Genomic DNA, 19,668 nt, shown 5'->3' on the forward strand with positions numbered 1-19,668 from the left:
ACTTTGCCTCCACTCTGTACTCCATCCTGCTCTGATGCCCGCTCTGGTCCCTGGCAGACTCCAGCCCCTGCTGAGTGGCGGGCAGCTTCCACAGTGGGGAGGCTGCCCCTCGCCTTGTCCACAGTGGGCCCATGCTCGCCTCCCCTGCCTGACCAGGTTGCCGGCCTGAGCCCAGTTCCCCAAGCAGGACTGTGCAGAGATCACAGCTGGAGCTAACTGCGAACCAAGGCTGGCCACTGCTCTGCCGTGATGGCTGGACCCTCTCGGTTGCCTGGAGTAGGGGACAGGCTCTCAGGAGCCAGGTCACTGCCAGGACACAAGGACAGGACTCGCTGAAGTGTAGGCCAAGGCGGAGGAAATGTGTGGAGACTTGGCCAGGCTTCCGGCTTGGTGGACCCCAGACTGTCCCCAGGCTGAGGCCCTTGGCAAATGCACTGTCTCTGCTTGTCACCTAGAGGGCTCCTGTTTGTCCCTGTCCGCAGCTTGGTTCTCCCTGCCCGAGGGAATATTCTGAGACAAATATTTTTTTAAATGCAGGCCAACAATCTTATTTAATTCATCAATATGTGCAGGAACCAGTAGAGTGTAAGAAACTAACTGAAGGAGAATTCAGTCAAGTCACGTTTTGTAGACAGCTAGGAGCTCTAAGAGGGATTTGCTGCAGAGGCAGCACAGGGGGTACCCATGGTGACGGTCGACCACAGCCTCTGGACAGTGATCCCTGCCCCTCCAGGGCAAGACTCCTGGGTACCACTGTCCATCTCCTACAAATGACAGGGTTAAGAAAGAGCTCATGACAAGGAAAGGTGTGGACCACTGTCCAGATAAGCCAGGAAGGCCTACCCAGCAGCAGCCCTGAAAACACCCAGACATCTCTGCCCATTTCGAAGCTAGAGTTGCTCCTGACAGGCTCCCGTGTCCCTGAACCTCTCCTCCATGACACCTATGACTGCAGCCATTACCTTGGGTGAACCCTGGTCATCCTGCCCACCCTGACCATAGGGAAGGCCCTGGGAAGGCAGGCATGTGTGTTCCTCTCCACTGTGTGCCGGGGGGATGGCGAGGGTGGAGGACAGACTGCCTGCTGCAGGCTACACACCTTGTGGCCCAGGGGAGAGAGAAGCTATCACTGCTCCCATCATGCTAAAGAAGAAATGGAGGTCTGAGCTCAGCCAGCTTCTCCACAACCCTCACAGGCACCATCTCCATCATCACCATCACCTTCACCTTCACCATCATCACCATCATCACCATCACCATCATCACCATCACCTTCACCATCATCACCATCACCATCACCATCACCATCATCACCATCACCACCACCATCATCATCATCACCATCACCATCTCCATCATCACCATCATCTTCACCTTCACCATCATCACCATCACCTTCACCTTCACCATGATCACCATCACCTTCACCATCATCACCATCACCTTCACCATTACCATCATCACCATCACCATCACCATCATCACCATCACCACCACCATCATCATCATCACCATCACCATCTCCATCATCACCATCATCTTCACCTTCACCATCATCACCATCACCATCACCATCACCATCATCACCATCACCACCACCATTATCACCATCACCATCATCACCATCTCCATCATCACCATCACCTTCACCTTCACCATCATCACCATCACCATCATCACCATCACCATCTCCATCACCATCATCATCACCATCACCATCATCACCATCACCACCACCATCATCATCATCACCATCACCATCTCCATCATCACCATCATCTTCACCTTCACCATCATCACCATCACCATCACCATCACCATCATCACCATCACCACCACCATTATCACCATCACCATCATCACCATCTCCATCATCACTATCACCTTCACCTTCACCATCATCACCATCACCATCATCACCATCACCATCTCCATCACCATCATCATCACCATCACCATCATCACCATCACCACCACCATCATCATCATCACCATCACCATCAGCATCACCTTTACCATCACCATCATCACCATCACCACCATCATCATCATCACCATCACCACCATCACCACCACCATCATCATCATCACCATCACCATCAGCATCACCTTTACCATCACCACCATCATCACCATCACCTTCACCTTCACCATTATCACCATCACCTTCACCATCATCACCATCACCATCACCTTCACCATCATCACCATCACCATCACCATCACCTTCACCATCATCACCATCACCATCACCATCACCATCATCTCCATCACCATCACCATCACCTTTACCATTACCACCATCATCACCATCACCTTCACCTTCACCATTATCACCATCACCATCACCATCACCTTCACCATCATCACCATCACCATCACCTTCACCATCATCACCATCACCATCACCTTCACCACCATCACCTTCACCTTCACCATCATCATCACCATCACCATCACCTACCATTACCACCATTATCACCATCACCATCATCACCATCTCCATCATCACCATCACCTTCACCTTCACCATCATCACCATCACCATCACCACCATCACCATCACCATCACCATCACCATCATCATCATCATCACCATCACCATCATCACCATCACCATCACCTTTACCATTACTACCATCATCACCACCACCATCATCACCATTACATTCACCTTCACCCTTATCACCATCAACATCAACATCACCTTCACCATCATCACCTTCATCTTCACCTTCACCATCATCATCATCACCATCAACATCACCTTTACCATTACCACCAATCATCACCTTCACCATCATCACCATCACTATTCTCATCATCATTGTCCTTATCATTATTTGGTCAAGGGAAGGGCAGGGTGGGTTTGAGGTCAAGTGGACCGGCCTTAGAGTCTGAGCCCCGCCTGCCCCCCGAGCACCTCCTGTAAGCAGGTGAATGAGGGCAGGAATGAGTAAGGGTCACACCAGGCGATTCATCATGGCAGGGTGTGGATGCCAGGGTCACCATCCTGGTGAACTCAGGACTGGAAGGAGGCTTGACCCTCGGGGACAGTCAGCAGGTGCCCTGGACCCTGCTGCCTTGGGTGAGAGGTGTACAGGGACAGGCTCTGGGTGACGCCAAAGAGGATCAGCAGCACACTTATGGAAAACAGGGCAGGAGCTCCTGCAGCAGGGAGCGGCTCCTCCCCAAGGTGCTCACAGGGGCGGGCAGGACAGGCACTGGTGGAGACCACCAGGCAGAGCCAGTTAGGGGGAGGGCTGGGGATTCCTGCTCCACTTCTGCTGCTGGAACAGGTTGCCTGAGACTGGTGATTCAGAAAGAATCAAGGCTTGTTTGACTCAGGGTTCTGAAGGCCCAAAGTCCAGAGCGTGGCACCAGCATCTGCCTGGCTTCTGGCGAGGCCCTCACGTTGCTCCTGCCCAGGGTGGAAAGTGACGGGTGCCAGGGACAGAGCACTAGGGGTTGTCTGGGTCTCTCAACCTGCGGCGCGGCAGCTCGTCCAGTCCTGAGTGGGGCCTCACTCTTGGAGAGAGGCATCGCTCCACCTCTAAGGCCTGGCCTCCTGGCCCTCCCAACGCCCCACACAGGGCACCGAGTCTGGACGTGAGTTTCAGGGGGACTAACCAAGCTCAAACCACCGCACTCATTGAACTGCCCCGTGGGTTCTGGGAAAACGAGGTTCAGCAGCCAGGGTCACAGGCTGGGGGCTCAGGGGCCAAGTCAGTTTGCCAAGGACAGAGCCCTCGTCCGCAGGGGGGGACCAACTCCGACCATGGCCTAGAATGCTCCACAGAACCAGGCTCAGGGGCCCCTCAGTGCTTCCCTCCCCACCCAGGAAGAGACCCTAGACCTGGTCCTGCTAAGACCCAGGGCAGTGGGACGCCTGACTGGCCACACCACAAACAGCTGACACCCCTCTGCCCAGGCCTCTGGTCCCACAGCGGGTGGTTTTCCTGTTCCTCCAAAGAGCCTGAACCTCACTTTGCCCTGTCCACTCGGGTGCTCACCCAGGCTGCCTGGAGCGAGCGTCGCCCAGGGCCCAGAGAGTTGTGCGGATGGCCGACCAGCCACCTCTGTCCATCCCTGGCTGCTGACCACCTGGACACACTCTGCCTGCATTCTGTGCTCCTGCCCCCTAGACACCCTGGCACTGAGAACTCAGCCTCCTTGCAGAGGGACAGACCCACATCCAGTTCTTGCAGCTCCTCAGGGCCCCATGGGGAGACCAACAGTCCCTCAGGGACGGGGCAGGCTTCATCTGTGCCTTGGCTTCATCCTGAGAAAGGACCCCTCTTGTCGTCTGGGCAAGGGGCAGAAGGTCTCTCTTATCCCCATAACAGGGGAAATACTTAAGTAAAAGTGATCCTGTGCAAAGAGTGATCCGGGTTTCGCAGACCCCAGCAGAAGTGCTGTGGCCACCTCAGACTCCGCGGGGGCCACGTTGTGGGGGGCGGGAGCAGGAGCAGAAGACCAAGGAGGCTGCAGAGGAACCAAGCGCCAAGAGTCTCACGGGGCAGGCCTGCCCCTTTCTCTCCCATCTACGTAGGTGGCTCCTGGAAGTGAGTCCCCTGGCCTCTCGGGAACAGCAGGAGTGTGCAGAGAAGCCTGCTCCTGGCACCTGCGTGGCTCTGGATGCCAGTCAGGGTCAGGAGGGAGGCCACACCCTGGACCCTGCCAACCAGGCTGCACGTAGGCCCTGCCGAGGAGGAGATGCTCTTTGCAAGGTGGAGGGACTGGGACTCTCCTCTTCAGATCTTTGAGGGGAGTTGCCCATGGGGCACATGCTGGCTGGGGTCAGGAGCAGCGTCCAGCCCAGGCTCAGCACTCTCTGCATCTGTCACAAGAACCCATGCCTTTTTCCAGTCGCCTCCCGGAACATTTGGAGGCGAGAGAATAGACAGCAGGGGTCTGCCTGTCTTCACTGCCGTGTTCCTGCCTGGCCTGGCCATGGGGAGCTGCTTCCTGCCAGGAGTCCAGGGTCCGGCTGGGAATGGCTGACATCCCCTCCACCTGCAGAGCAGGTCCCTGTCGGATTACAGCTTCCTGGTGTTCACGGCTGCGGGAGGTCACCTGGGGTCCTCTTTCCCGGAGCAGCTCCCTGTCCCCACTGAAGCACGGGCGTGGCTGTCCATCGGCACCACACCCCCCCCCGCCCTCCTGGCATCTCTGCACCTGGGCCGTTTGAGCAGGGAACATGCAGTCGAGTCCCCTGTCAGTCTCCTGGGGGACACCTGGGCATGGGGAGCAAGGACGGGCTCCTCCCCAGGGCATGACCCGGATGGGACAGGGCTGTGCACGTGCTCTGTTCTGGGGGCAGCAAGGAGAGGCAGAGCTGGCCTCCTCCCTCGCAGGAGCCTCTCTCCTCCCGCCCCAGGCAGCCCCGTCCCACACAGGGCTTGTCCAGGAGACCCCAGTTCTGCAGGGTCAGTGCAGGCCAAGGCCTCCATATTTGCTGTCACTGGATGCTCTGGTAGGAGACTTCCCTGAGGCCTCTGGCTCTTGCACATGAGAAGTGGCTGTCCTGGGGGCGGGACGGAGCTGGGCAGAGCTGGGCGGTTTGGCAGCTTGTCTCAGAGCAGGTTGTGGTGCCTCACTCAGCTTGTATGCACCTACACGTGTGTTTGCTGTGTGCACGTGCATGTGTGTGCATGAGGGTATGTGTGTGTGCATGCACATGGGTGGGTGTGTGCGCACAGGTGTGTATGTGTCTATGTGTGTCTGTGTATGTGTGTGCACACAGGTGTGTACGTGTCTGAGTGTGTGCATGTGCATGCACTTTGGTGTATGTGTGTGTGTCTGTCTGTGTTGTGTGTCTTTGTGTGTGCGTGTGTGCGTGTGTGTGTCTGTTGTGTGTCTCTGTGTGTGTGTCTGTGTGCACATTGGTGTGTGTGTGTCTGTGTTGTGTGTCTTTGTGTGTGCATATGCGTGCACATTGGTGTGTGTGTGTGTCTGTGTGCACATTGGTGTGTGCGTGTGTGTGCACATGGAAGAGGTGTGCGTGTGCCTGGCGACATGTCTGCTCCAGGCCTGCCCTGCATCTCTGCGCACCTCCAGAGTGTCCCTAAGACGCAGGCAGTGACCCCAGGGACAGGGACTTGGGATCAGGAGCCCTCTTGGCCCCGCGCTGGCTCCTTGACTCACACCTTGCAGGCTCAGGACTGGCCAGGAAGTGATGCCTTTTCCTACGTCTGGGCTGTGCTGTGATTTCAGCACGGGGATTTAAAAATGCGTATTTGTATTCTGAAAGCTCGACTCTGACCTTTTATCCACCCATTTCTGGAACAGCAAGCTGGTTTTCTAGCAAACAGAACCCACAGGACACGGGCTGGGATCTAGAGACACCGTCCTGGTGTGCACGCATGCTCGTTAAGTCACAGGACTGAGGGGACCAGCAAGTTTGATGGGCCAGAGACCCAGGAAGGCCTAATGCTGTGGTCTTGAGCCTGGAGGGGAAGTCCTCTCCTCTTTGAGGGGCCTGTTCCCTTAAGACCTTCCGCTGATGGCTGAGGCCACCACTGCTTTCTCAAAGCCCACTGATCTAAGTGGTGACCACAACTAACAAGTACCTCCAAAGCAACATCTAGACCACATTCCACCGAAACTGGAAGTAAGCCCCCCCGTCCCTGCAGATCTGCCCACATGAGGTGAAGATGATCCTGAGGGCCCTGTGGGCTGTGCCGCACAGCAGGAGTTTCAGGAAGACATCAAGGACTCTGGGGGAGTGCATGCTGTGGCCGTGGCGCCTGGTGGCTCCCGGGAGCAGGGTTGCCTCGGCTGCCATCCATGAACACAGGTCGCAGGGCCTGGGGCAGTGTGACCTTGGGCCAGGCTGCTCTTCTTGGGAGGGCTTTTGCCTGTGGTGGATCAGAGCCCTCTGCCCATCTGTCCCCTGCTGGGAGGGCTCTGCCTGGGAGCAGCTGCTGCTCTGCCCTGAGCCCCTCCCCACCAGCGACTGGTTGGGGCTTCAGGGAGGCCATAGCTCTAGGGCAAGAACCTCAGCGGCTAAGGCTCTGTGGCCCCATCCCTGGTTCCCGAGCAGTAGAGCGGGCCCGAGTGTCCACAGGCAGGCTCAGCACACGAGTGGCTCCCTCACACCCCAGGCCCAGTAAGCAGGTCCTCCTGCCAAGGTCCCAGCCTCGCTCACGCAGGCCAAGGTCAGAGTTTTAAGGTATTCGTGGGTCCCACTGCCCCTCTGCCGCGACCGGATGAGTTTCATGTGAAGCCATCTCTGCGCTCCAGGGAGGTGAGCACTTCCTTGCTGGGAGGCCTCGCGTCCCCTACTCCACCTTACAGAGCGTCATGCTCTGCTTCCCGGCCATGCCTCCCCATCCACTTCTCCCCCAAGGCCTGGGCCAGCACCTCATGGCAGCGGGGACACTCCTGCTTGGTCCTTCCTGTCCCCAGTACTCAGGGGTGTCCACACCATTCCAGCCCTGGCTGGCCCCAGGATGCCCCAGCCAGTGGGGTGACTGGGTCAGTCTTCCTAATGTGCATGGCTTCAACTTTGCATTACAGATGCCCAGAGACCACCAGGCTGGGAGCACCTGTGGATCTGCCCAGGTGCCTTGGGGATCTGAGGGACCTGCCCCCGGCAGTGTCCCCTGCTGGTCAGTCCCCGCCAGCCCTGCAGACACGGAAGCAGAGCAAAAGTCTCTCCATGGGGTGTGTGTGTGAAACGTCCGGCCTAAGTGGGGAAAAGGGAGAAGGCTCTGGACGTGTCCTCCTGTCCTCCCCAGTGCACTGGGGTAGCTGTGTGGAAGGGGACAGCCAGATTCAGAGTGGGCCAGGCTCCGGGCACACTGCCCGTCCCGGGAAGGCTTCGGTGCGTGTCCAGCCCCCGCCCGCCTCCCTGAACCTCCTGGTAATTGGCCTGAGGGTTTCACATTCTGCAGCCCCTCGGTGCTTGTTTTGGCTGGGCCCCGGCCGGCACATCCTCACAGGCCGGGTTGCACAACCGTGAGGTATCTGCTTACGCTGGCTCGCGCCTCACAGCAAGACCCGAGCGGGCGGAACAGCCCCTCTGGGGGCACCAGCCCTGCCAGGCCTGGGGTGGCTCTCTCGTGGCTCCTGACCGGGCAGGCTGACTGTGGCACACGTAGCCTCAGTCTCTGGGAGCCAGGAGCGGCCACCTCTGTCCAGAGTTGGCCCTCTCAGGCGTAGGCGGGCGAGGGGCTGCCTCCACCCTCTGATTACATCTCTCCCCAGTGTCAGCGTCATCCCTGGCCCTGCCAGAGTGTTGTGGCCTCAGGTCAAGAGGCAGCCACGGGGAGGGAAGCCACAGGAAATGGCCTGCTGGGTGCCCTTGTTCATGCCCAGGCCCCTGGAGGCACCTTTGGGAGCAGTGCCCAGCTCCCTGGATCCCGTGGGCCTCTGGACGTGACCCAGCTGGCCCAGGTGAGAAGATGTCCCAGGGTCTGGACCTGCGGCCCAGCGGCCCTCCCTCCAGTGGCTGTGGCCAAAAGGCGGGGCGAGAGAAACAGGAGATTTGAATAATGGGGGAAATTATTATGTCTTCGTGCGAGCCAGAGGCCAGCCCCGCTCCCCACGGGTGCGATAACTGGGGACGTCTTACATTTCCCTGCTCTGAGCCAGGGCTGGCGTGACAATACCCACATTGTTCCCCGTGCCCGGGCATTGTCATCGGATGACAGCGTCCAGGACGCCCTGCGACAAACTGCACGGATTAGCAGCACGGCTGGACCTGGACATCCACAGGGAAGACAGAGGCGGAGCCAGCCGGGAAGCGGGTGGGAGGAGGGAATCTCCACTTGTGGCTGATGGTCCTGCACAAACGACCTGGTGATAGCCTTGCCTGCCTCAGTAGCGGCCAGCAGGAAGGGGCCCTGGGGCTCCTGGCCCGCTGGCTTAGGGGTGTGGCGGTTTCCCCTCTTACAAAACCTGGGCTGGAACCAGCTCAACTTTCCTCACCTGGCCCGGGCGGGCTGGTTCCTTCCCGAGGGGTGCTGGGCTTGCCTCAGGGGCTGTCCTTAGGGCAAGAACAGGCCTGCTGCCCAGGTCTTGCCCTGAGGAAAGACAATCTTGCAGCAGGGTGGGGTCCCCACCTCGGAGTTAGTGGGGGGGCCACCTGGTTCCCCCTCGTACACCTGGGGCTGGGAGGGGCACAGCCTGGATGGGGCCCCGGTCCCCTCGCATCCAGGGATCCCCCGTCATTCCCTCCTCACCTGAGTAGTCTTAGAAAGAGTCACTCGGTAAGGAACGTGAGGTCCTCTTGGTCTGTCTGCAGTGCCCATTCTGCTCCGAGGGCCCCGACTACCAGCTAGGAGAAGCAGGGAACCTCGAAGTGCCCGTGCCTTCAGAAGTCACAGCCGTCACCTCTGAGTCAGAGTGGAGTGGCAGAGGTGGCCAGGACGGACTGTGCTGGGCCTAGTGCTGGGCCCAGAGCTCTCCCCAGGTGAGGTGGGCTGGGCAAGCAGTTCCTGGCCTCGTCTGTGCTGGGTCATGAAGCAGCAGTCCAGGTTCTCAGGGCCAGCTGCACATTGTGTAACTGGGACGCTTACAACATTCCCAGGGTGACACAGGGCTGGGTCCTAAGTGTCCCTGGAGGGGCCCACCCTGCCATTGCCATCTTGGAGACAGAGGGTGGGGCCTGAGGGAGTTGTAAGGGGGGTTGTAGATGGGGTTCAGGCCTGGAGGCTCGCCCTGCCCACTAGCTCCAGGGGAGAGCTCCATCCCCTGGTTGTGTGCTGTCCTGCTGCTGACACCCAGCTCATGTGGGGGAAGGACAGGCTGCAAGCTCAGTTTCTATCCTGCTGACCGCCTTCCCTGGAGTTCGCATGGACAACCCCTTTTCCCTGGGGAGCATCCTGTTCAGATCTTCAAACCTCAGGACAGAGTCAAGGGAGACCAGGGACAACTGAACAGTGTCTTGTCCTTCCAGCTGTGTGTCTGCAAATACCTGATGAGTGAGTGAGTGAGTGGATGAATGAGGGAGTCAATGAGCAAGTGAGTGAATGAGTGAGTGAGTGAATGAGTCAATGAGTCAATGAATGAGTGAGTGAGGGAATGGGTGGAGTGAATGAGTGAAAGAGTGAGGGAGTGAATGAATCAATGAGTCAATGAATGAGTGAGTGAGGGAATGGGTGAGTGAATGAGTGAAAGAGTGAGTGAGTGAGTCAATGAGTGAGTGAATGAGTCAATGAATGAGTGAGTGAGGGAATGGGTGAGTGAATGAGTGAGTGAGTGAGTGAATGAGTCAATGAGTCAATGAATGAGTGAGTGAGGGAATGGGTGAGTGAATGAGTGAAAGAGTGAGTGAGTGAATGAGTCAATGAGTCAATGAGTGAGTGAGTGAGTGAGTGAGTGAGTGAATAAATGGGTGAATAAATGAGTGAGTGAGTGAATGAGTGAGTGAGTGAATGAGTGAGTGAGTGGATGAGTGAGTGAGTGGATGAGTGAGTGAATGGGTGAGTGAGTGAGTGAGTGAGTGAGTCAATGAGTGAGTGAGTGATTCAATGAGTGGGTAAATGAGTGAGTGAGTGAGTGGGTGATTCAATGAATGAGTGAGTGAGTGAGTGAGTGGGTGGGTGATTCAATGAATGAGTGAGTGAGTGAGTCAATGAGTGGGTAAATGAGTGAGTGAGTGAGTGAGTGAGAGAGTGAGTGAGTGAGTGGGTGAGCGAGAGAGTCAATGAGTGCTGTGGGTACTGGGATTCCTGGTCTGCAGAGTCTGGGAGAATGAAGTTCCCAGAGTCAGAGGGTTATCCTTAGGGAAGGAGGGACAGGTGAGTTCCAAGGGCTGCCAAAACCAAGAGCCACACACCAGGTGCTTAAAGCAGCAGGAATTGACCCCTCACAGTCTGGAAGCTGAAGTCCGGGGTCACCATGTCAGCAAGGCCCCACTCCCTCTGGAGGTGCAGGGAAAGATCGTGCCTCATACAGCTTTCAATGGCTGTAGGCAGTCAGCTGTTCTCCTCTCTGTGTCTGTCTTGGTCCTCATGCAGTGCCCCTGAGTGTTCGCATGCAGGCTGCCCTGGCCCTGGTCTCTAGGACCTGGCATCTGCAGCTAGGCATCCCCAGTTCTGCTCTGGTGGGATGGCAGGAGACCTGTCCTCTCTAGTCTCCTTTTGAATCTGGGGCTGGGTGTTAGCATCTCAGGAAGTTGTGGAGTGGTAGAGGGAGGACAGTCCCAGAGCAACACAGGTGCCATCAACTCTTCTGGCCTCCACCCTCCTTAGGTAGTCAGGACCACCTCATTCTCAGCAGCACCCAAAGAATCAAGGACCTCCTGAACTTTGATCACAGAGTTGCCAATGCCTCCTGGAACTGCTCTGGATTCCCTGCAGTGGACAGATGAGCCATCTCCTGGGAAGGTGGACAACAGCTGAGCAGAGACACACAGCACTAGGGCACCTCTGAACCTGCCCATGTTTATCCTCAGGGCTGAGAAGAGCATGGAGCCCCCTGGGAGGGTCCCTGTTCTCACAGAAGCCAGGTGACATCTTGCCTTTTGACTCCAGATGTGCCATGGGGCAAGTAGTGCCCTCACGGACATGCACAGTGGCCAGAGTGGTCTCCCACAGTGAGGTTGGGGTTTGGTTGGAAGTGTCTAGGGCCCTGAAGCGCCAGGTCCTCCAGGAACTCCGTCATCACAGGACCATTCTCAGGGGCACTCCGTCAAGGGCAGAGGCGTGGGAGCCCTTGTGGTGGAGGTGCCTTCAGGGTTCTTCTATGATGTCTTAGAGGTGGCCGTGCCGGGGGGTAGCCTGTGAGGTGTCCTGAGGCCGGCTTCAACGTAACACCTCCTGTGTCTGGTCCCTGGCATGAGGCAGGACTTCTGAGGTCTCTCATGGAATCTGCTCCTGAGAGTCTGTGGTACAGAAACCTCAGCCATTGTCCAGAATGGTAGCAGGGATTTGGGAGTGGGTAAAGCCAAGCCCCAGTGCAGGGGACATATAGAGTGTGGGGTTGGGGTAGCAGTGGACACTCTCTATGAACCATGAAGGGACCTGGACTCCACCATAGTCTTGGGTTCTCTGGCTCTGTTCTCTATGTCTTGTCTTTCCTTTCTTTCCTTCCTTCCTTCCTCCCTCCCCTTCCCTCCCTTCCTTCTTTCCTTCCTTCCTTCCTTCCTTCCTTCCTTCCTTCCTTCCTTCCTTCCTTCTTTCTTTCTTTCTTTCCAGGGATTGAACCCATGGGCACTTAACCACTGAGCAACATCCCTAGCCCTTGTTACAATTTATTGCTAAATTGCTTGGGGCCTTACTAAATTGCTGAGGCTGGCTTTGAACTTGAGATTCTCCTGCCTCAGCTGCCTGAGGCACTAGAATTACAGGGGTGTGCCACCTTGCCTGGCTGTTCTTCCTTTTCTTGCCCTTGAGTTTAATTTTGAGCCAAGAATCTCTCAAGCGAAGCTCATGGTCTAAAAGCAGCCAAATGTTGCTTCACAGAAAGATGCTGGGAAGGACCAGAGGGATAGGAGGTGTGGGATGGCTTTGGGTTTGGGAGTCCCTTCCTTGGGAGTGGGGAGATGGGCTCCAGGAGTTCCTGTGGATTGTTGCAGGCAAGGTTGGAGTAGTTCAAAGCCAGAGGCGGCTTTTCTCTCTTTTCCCAGATTTAACCCAGTCAAGCCCCAACCCTGGTCCTTCACATTAGAGACCCCCAGGCTAAAGCAGGGTCAAGCTGCAGATGTGAGGGATGACCCCACAGCTCCTGATGCTTTCTTCCCCTCACTAGCAATAGCCCAACCTGCCAGACACTCTCTGGGACTTCCTCCTTTTCCAGGAAGCCAGAATCAGCAGGCAGCTTAGTCACAATGCTCCTACATGGACTCTGCTGGGCACGTGAGGACTGCATGTGGCACATCCTGAGAAGGACAGTGCTGAGGACGAACACTGCCTCACCACCACTCCCATGATCACCATCACCATCGACATCACCATCATCATCACAATCACCACCGAAACCATCACCATAGCGGTAGAAGCCAGAGCAGCAGCCAGCATAAGAGTAGAGTATCTAGAAACAAAAGGTCTTAGGCACCATTTATTGGCAGTGTAATTCAGTAACATGGGCACAATCTCAGGCAGAGAAGGGTAAAGGAACATGAAGGAGAGAGTCCTGATCTGGAACTCTGAGCTGAGCTCTGCTCTAAACTCACCCATGAGCCTTGGAAAGTCCCACTTTCCATAAAACTCAGTGGCCCTGACAGCACTTGCCGGCCCTAAGTCCCCTTGTAACCTTCAGGCATTACAGAGAACACAAAATCATCACTCAAGAATCCCAGTCCCAAGTTCTCCCTCTTACCACCTAACCGCTCTGGATGTGACCCAGCAAGCAGGAAGACTGAGCGGTGACAGGCAGGCAGCACCCGGGGACCCAGAGCCTCGGGAGTTCCCTGGTTCTCCCGTAGTTTTCCACGTAGAGCTCAGAAGCCTCTAACCCAAGATTTCCAACCAGGGTAGACCAGAAAAGTGCCAAGAAAAGCCCATTCCCACTGGGAAAGGCTGGGAACACGTGGGCAAGGGTAAACGATCACCCTTCTGGCTTACCCTCCCTTCTCAAGCCAAGTGCCGTGGAAAGCCGAACCAACACCCCACTATAACCCCATCCCAGCCACTGCAATGAGACCGGACAAAGCCACGTGGCCAGGGTCCTTAGCTGTTCCTCAGCCCCACCCCGTAGTGAGCTACAAGATGGTAACAGGATAAACTCAAAGAAATCCATGTCATAATTGAAACTCTGAAAGCTAAAGATGTGAAAAACTTGAAAGCAGAAGGAAAAATGACATATTACCTGCAGGGGAACACGGATGGAATGACAGAGGATTTTCTATCTGAAACCGCACAAGCCAGAAGGAACCGGCAAAGCATTTTTCAAATGCTGAGAGAAAGGTGTTAGCTGCAAATACATGGGCAAGGGTAAACGATCACCCTTCTGGCTTACCCTCAGTAAGACCCTCAGTCTTCAGCAAATATGTCCTTCCAGGATGGAGAAGACAAGAAAAACCAAGGGAATTTGTCACTAGCAAAGCTACCCTTGAAGGAGGGCTGATGGAAGTTCTCTAAACACAAAGGAAATAAGAGCAGAAGGAGGCTTGGAACTTCAGAAAGGACAGAAGAACATCAGCTTGGGTTAGAGAGAGGTAAATAGACTGTTCTCATGAGTTTCTTTAATCATGTTTAGTGGTTGAAGAAAAATACTAACACTGCTGAGGCTGTGCTCAGTGTACACACAGAAAACAAGAGGATGGGACTTAAAATGAGGAGGCATCAGTGTCCTAAAAAGAGTGGGATTTTACTCGTGATAAAATGTCACTCCCTGCAGATGCTGGGGCCATCTATTTACGCACATACCTGCATGCATCAAGATACCTAGGCAGGGCCCCCCACAATACCGAGCAAAACACTCAAAAACACCAGAAGTCAATCGCGAGGACTACTAAAAAAGGTTTATGACCCACAGGAAAGAGAGAAACAGGAATGAGAGACGAAGCAAACAAAGCGGTGGCAGGAAGATTCCACTTTTGACATTTCAGAGGATCGTAGGCTCCCTGAATACACTAGGTCAAAGACGGAGACCAAGAGCGGATTGAAAAACCACCCAACTATGTGCTGCCTTCAGATCCCCAAAGGCTCAATTCAACTACAACGCAGGTGGGACGGGAAATGATGTGAAAACCTGGACGCTCAGGAAATACGAACACCCAGGAGCAGACAGAGGGTTCGTGCCCTTGGAGCCCCACTCCTGGACCAAAGTCCTATTCGTTCCCTCCCTCCAGTGGATAGATGGGTGCAGCACTCAAGGTGAGTGCCTCCCTTCTCGTCTCCACACCACGCACGTCATTTCTCTAAACACGTGCACTCAAACAAGCCTCCCTCTACAGCATCTGGCGAAGGGCCTTTTCTTTTTTAACCAAAATAAAGGAGGAGACTATAGGAGAATATCGTTTAAGGACTCCTCTGAGTTTTCCATTTCTCTTCCAATAATATTTTGGGAGAATTGCCTCGAGTCCATGTGGAAATTTTCCCTTCGTGCATCCATTATTCAACCATTGGCTTTGTCCCCAGTATTTTGTCCCCCAACAAGAATCCTATAAATATCCTTGAGAGTAGAAACAAACTGAAAAACTACAGTCACCCACAGAGGGACTGAGCGCCCTGGGTGCGTGCTCTGCGTTCACAAGGCCAGGCGGCGAAGCAGGGTGCAGTTGGGTCCTTGGCAGGAGGGACAGCCATCAGTTTAGGGCCCACCCAGGTGAGGGCTCATGGAGACCTCAGGTGGAGCAGCGTTCCTGCCTGTCCCTTGCCCCCTGCCCCATCTCTCGGACCCGCCTGAGACCCTGGTGCAAAACCACCGGCTCAAGCTCTAGCCCCACGTTCAGAACAAACTCTGCAGGTGTTTCTAGCCCCAACCGACAACCCTGGGCCTTCTCGGGAGGGAGGGAGGGGACGTGGACAGACCAACTTGACAGCCCAACCCCTGGGGCAGGAGGACCCCTTGCCGCTGAGAATGAACAGAGCCGACACAGCCAAACATCCACATTGTGTCTTTTATTGGACATCCTGCTCAGGCCGCAGGCCAGCTCACTTCCCAGGAGTGTCCCGCCAGCGGCCCCGGCCGCCTGACGCGCAAGGCCCTTCAGAAGCATCTTCTCTGGACCACGGATGTCCCGAACTCCTTGAAGTCTGCAGCGGTGACCCACATTTGCTTGAAGCTGCTCAGAGAAGTGACGATGGAGGCCCCGATCCATGTGGAGAACCAGCGGTCGGGGGGAGCCGTGATCTTGATGGGGGTGCCTTTGGAAGCCAGCTGCTCTAGCTCCCTCAGCAGCCGGTCATCCAGCCCCTGGAACAGCGTGGTGCCTCCGGACAGCACGATCTCCCCGAAGAGTGTCTTCTGGATGTCTCCGTCACACTTGGTGATGCTGCTAGAAACCATCTTGGCCAGCCCCGGGTTTTGGGTGCCCAGTTGCTCAGGCGAGAACAAGGCCTCGGGCGCCTGGTACAGCTGGTCCCCGATGTAGATGACGTTCCCGTCCGGGAGCTTGTACTCCCTCAGGACCTCCTCGGGCCGCCGGCACAGCTCCTTCTCTGGCTCTAAGGCAACGTAGCACAACTTCTCTTTGATGTCGTCCACCAGGGCCTTGTCCAGCAGGCATGGGAAGGTCCGTCCGCTGGCCAGGAGGAGCCGGGTGAGGAGCTCTGTGACGTCCCTGCCTGCCACATAGAGCTTGGTGACCGCATGAGGCAGGGAGTAGCCCTCAAAGATGGGCACGGTGCAGGTGACCCCATCCCCGCTGTCCACCACCAGGCCCGTGACGCAGGCCGAGGCGTAGAGCGCCAGCACAGCCTGGTCAGACAGGTAGAAGGCGGGCACGCTGAAGCTCTCGAACATCACCTCGGCCATCTTCTCTCGATTCTCCCTGGGGTTCAAGGAGGGCTCCGTCATGAGCACCGGCTGGTCGCTGGGCTTCACCCCCAGCTCCCACTCGAAGAGGTGCCTCCAGAGCTTCTCCATGTCGTCCCAGCCCGTGATCAGGCCCCGCTCGATGGGGGAGTGCAGGTGCAAGGTCTCGTGCTTGTACAGGGCTTCCTCCCCCACAAAGTACTTCTTCTGATTGGCTCCTGGGTTGGGCGTCTTGAATTTCGGGTGCCCCACCATGGAGCTGATGACGTGACGGGGCCCGATCTCCCCGGACAGCCCTGCTTTGCAGAGCCCGGATCCATTGTCGAAAATAACGGCCGGAGAATCTAATATGTGTGGGTTAAACATGTCTGCAGCATTCTCTTCTGGGCGTCACCAAAATAAAGACAGGACCTTCAGGGGCCTCTTGGAGTCTCAGCAGGTTTTCCGGAAGTTCCCAGGATCCCACCGTTTCTGGGCCACCTCCCAGCAGGGCTAGCAAGTCACCCACAGAGCCCAAGGGACCTCCATCCTCCACTGCGCCTGCTTTCCCACTAAGGGGCCCGCCTGCTGGGCCCTTTCAGGAACCTGTGGCTTAGGTAACAATCAGGCCAAGGTAACAATCGCCCTGGCAGCGGCAGAGCCTGGGGGCGGGGCGGGGGGCGGGGCGGGGGCGGGGCCTGCTGCAGGGCGGACCCCGGGGAAGGGGCAGGTGGGCCTGGGCCGGTCTTTAAGCCCTGGACCTGCGGCAGAGGCCTCGCCTCCAAGCCAGCAAAGGGCCCAGCCCCGGAGCTCAGGCCTCCTCCCGCCCTGAGTCAGTGTGTGGCCTGGCAGCTCTCCCTTCCAGGAACGCAGAATATTTCTTCCCTTCCTCCTCCCTCCCTCTTCCTTCTGTCCTTTCTTTCTCCCCTCCCTCCCTTCCTTCCTTCCTTCCTTCCTTTCTTCCCTCCTCCCTCCCTCCCTCCCTCCCTTCCTTCCTTCCTTCCTTTCTTTCTCCCCTCCCTCCCTCCCTCCCTTCCTCCTCCCTCTCTTCCTTTCCTTTCTTTTTGGCACTAGGGATTAAACCCAGGAGCATTCTACCACTGAGTTGCATCCCCAACTCTTTTTATTTCATTTTTTTATTTTGAGAGGGTCTTGCTAAGTTGCCCACACTGGTCTTGAACTTCTGATCCTCCTGCCTCAACCTCCTGAGTGGCTGGGATTATACTGTGGCCATTGGGCCCCCAGAACATCCTTTTGTAATGCAAACTCCTTCAGGGAAGTCCCCTCCCTCCATCTCAGTGGCTCTTGCTCTCTGTGGCAGACACCTAGCAAATGCTCCGGGCCTACTGAATCTGTCCAGGCACACTTGTCCCTGCTCTGACTCAGGTCAGCCCTGAGGCACGGGCACAGAGCCAAGTTCAGTGGCACCCAGGATTGGAAGCCCCAGCGACCTGGAAGACCTGGTCCCCAGGGAGCCTGGGACAACTGTGTGTGGAGGGACCTTTGCACAGTAGGCCGAGCCCACTGAGGGACATCCAGGAGAGGCCAGGCATTCAGGATGAAGCCCGAGGGCAAGGCAGGAAGGTGGCTCAGGGCCAGGCTGAGAGGCGCTGGCCCTGGCCTCTTGGAGGACCCACAGCAGCACGCACAGAGCCCTGGGCCCTGCCATGGTGTTCCACTGGGAAGGAAGTAGGAGAGACGGACCAGGGCACAGAGGCCCTGCTCCTTGGGTGGCGTGGCCATGGGGAAAGGGGCCCCTCTGACATTCCCCTTCTGCTGTGTCCGAAGCCACCCTGCAGGCCAGCTCCGCCCCCTCAGAGTGTCCTTCCCCGTCGCTGCAGCCCCTGGGCTCCTGAGGCTACGGTCCTCTCTGGGTTCTGCTGACCTTCTGCTCCACCAGCAGGCCTGAGACGAGTGGTGTGGGCCTGAGGAGCAGGTGCCTGGTGCGATGTGTCCTATAGACTCGCTGTGGACACGGGCTATGGACTGGCTGCGTGGACGCATGCTAAAAGTGTGAGGCCCCGACACAGGGCTTTGTGGGCTCCACTAAGCCCTGGGAAGTCAATGAAAATGTGGTCGTTATCGGAGGCTTTTGCTCAAAAGGACCCCCAGGAGGAAGCCCATTCGGACACAGGGTGGGCTTGATAACAAGCTTGACTTCCTTGCTGCCCACGGAAACCATGGGTGATCACTGCTCAACCCCAGCAAGCACGTTGTGGTCCCTCTTGGTCACCCACAGTCCACCAAAGAGGCCAGGGCCATGTGAACAGAGGTGCTGACACACGGCGTGCCCTGGGGTGCTGGGACTGGACCCTCTTCAGGACCGGTGGACCCAGGCCCTGGAGCAGGGGGCTCCCATGGGGGCTGCCGCCCAGAGTGAGAGTGCAGGCAGGCAAGGTCATCCTGTGGGCCCAGGGCCTGGCCACCTCTGCTCAGGAGCAGGGAGCAAGACCTGGGGAGCTTGGGGAAGCACGTGTTGACAGAGGGCATTGTGTCCTTGAGTTCCCAGGCACGGTCTCTGGCTCTGAGGCCAAGTTGTTCCCAAACACTTGTCCGGCCTCTGGATCAGCCCTGGTCACAACAGCAGCCCTGCAGGAGTCCCCTGGAGTGCCCCACCTGCAAGGCCGGGACGGGAGACCAGAGGCAGCCAGCAACAGCCCTGGAAGCTGGGGTGGCCAGAGCAAGCCCATCCCCATTGTCCTAAAGAGCCCGCGTCGTGACCTGTGCTGCACACGGCCAGCCCCGAGTCCTGCACCAGAGCACTGCTGAGGGGCGCGGCCACGCTGCCAGCACGCCGCACGTGTTTAGGAGGGGCTCTGAGGGACACCATGATGACCAGGGCCAGCACCCGTTCAGGACAGCAGCCCCTGCTGGCTGAGCCTCTGCTCTGCGCCCGGCAGAGGGGCCGTGCCTTGCACGGTGGTGGGGCAACCGTGGCTCTGCTCGGCCCACGTGCCGCACCTGCCGCCCGAGCGGGCGTCCACCTCGGGGGAGTGTGTCAGGCAGGCTGCCGTGGGGAGAGGGGTGCAGAGCACGTGCTGGACGGTGGGTTCCAGCTGCTCCCGTCACCCGGGGCCCCGTGCTCCCCTCTCGGGCGTCGCCAGCCTTTCCCGCCGTTGCCCAACGCTCGGGCTGGATGGGAAGTGTGCACCGAGGGCCCTCGATCTGACCTGATGCACAGCGGCCCTGATACCACAATGCCGGTGCAGAGGGCTCTGGGTCAGGGCACATGGCGTGTCCCTGTGGCCCTGGGCCTGCTGAAGCTTTTGGCATGTGCGGTAGTGACGGAGAGAAAGCTTAGATTTCAAACCTTGGACT

At 57.1% G+C, this 19,668-nt stretch overlaps 1 protein-coding gene across 1 annotated transcript; it reads right to left on the bottom strand.

Annotated features, from left to right (window-relative positions):
• Nucleotides 1–15,549: 15,549 nt before the first annotated feature.
• Nucleotides 15,550–16,821, bottom strand: Actrt2 (actin related protein T2). Its single transcript, XM_047565970.1, has one exon. The coding sequence runs from the start codon at nt 16,735–16,737 to the stop codon at nt 15,604–15,606; it is 1,134 nt and encodes a 377-aa protein (XP_047421926.1). The 5' UTR covers nt 16,738–16,821; the 3' UTR covers nt 15,550–15,603.
• Nucleotides 16,822–19,668: the final 2,847 nt, after the last annotated feature.

This window comes from Sciurus carolinensis, chromosome 1 (assembly GCF_902686445.1).
Source record: "Sciurus carolinensis chromosome 1, mSciCar1.2, whole genome shotgun sequence".
Classification (NCBI taxonomy): Eukaryota; Metazoa; Chordata; class Mammalia; order Rodentia; family Sciuridae; genus Sciurus; species Sciurus carolinensis.

What these genes read in the sequence shown, in the direction of transcription:
- Actrt2 (XM_047565970.1), bottom strand. Translation starts at nt 16,737, where the DNA reads ATGTTTAACCCACACATATTAGATTCTCCGGCCGTTATTTTCGACAAT.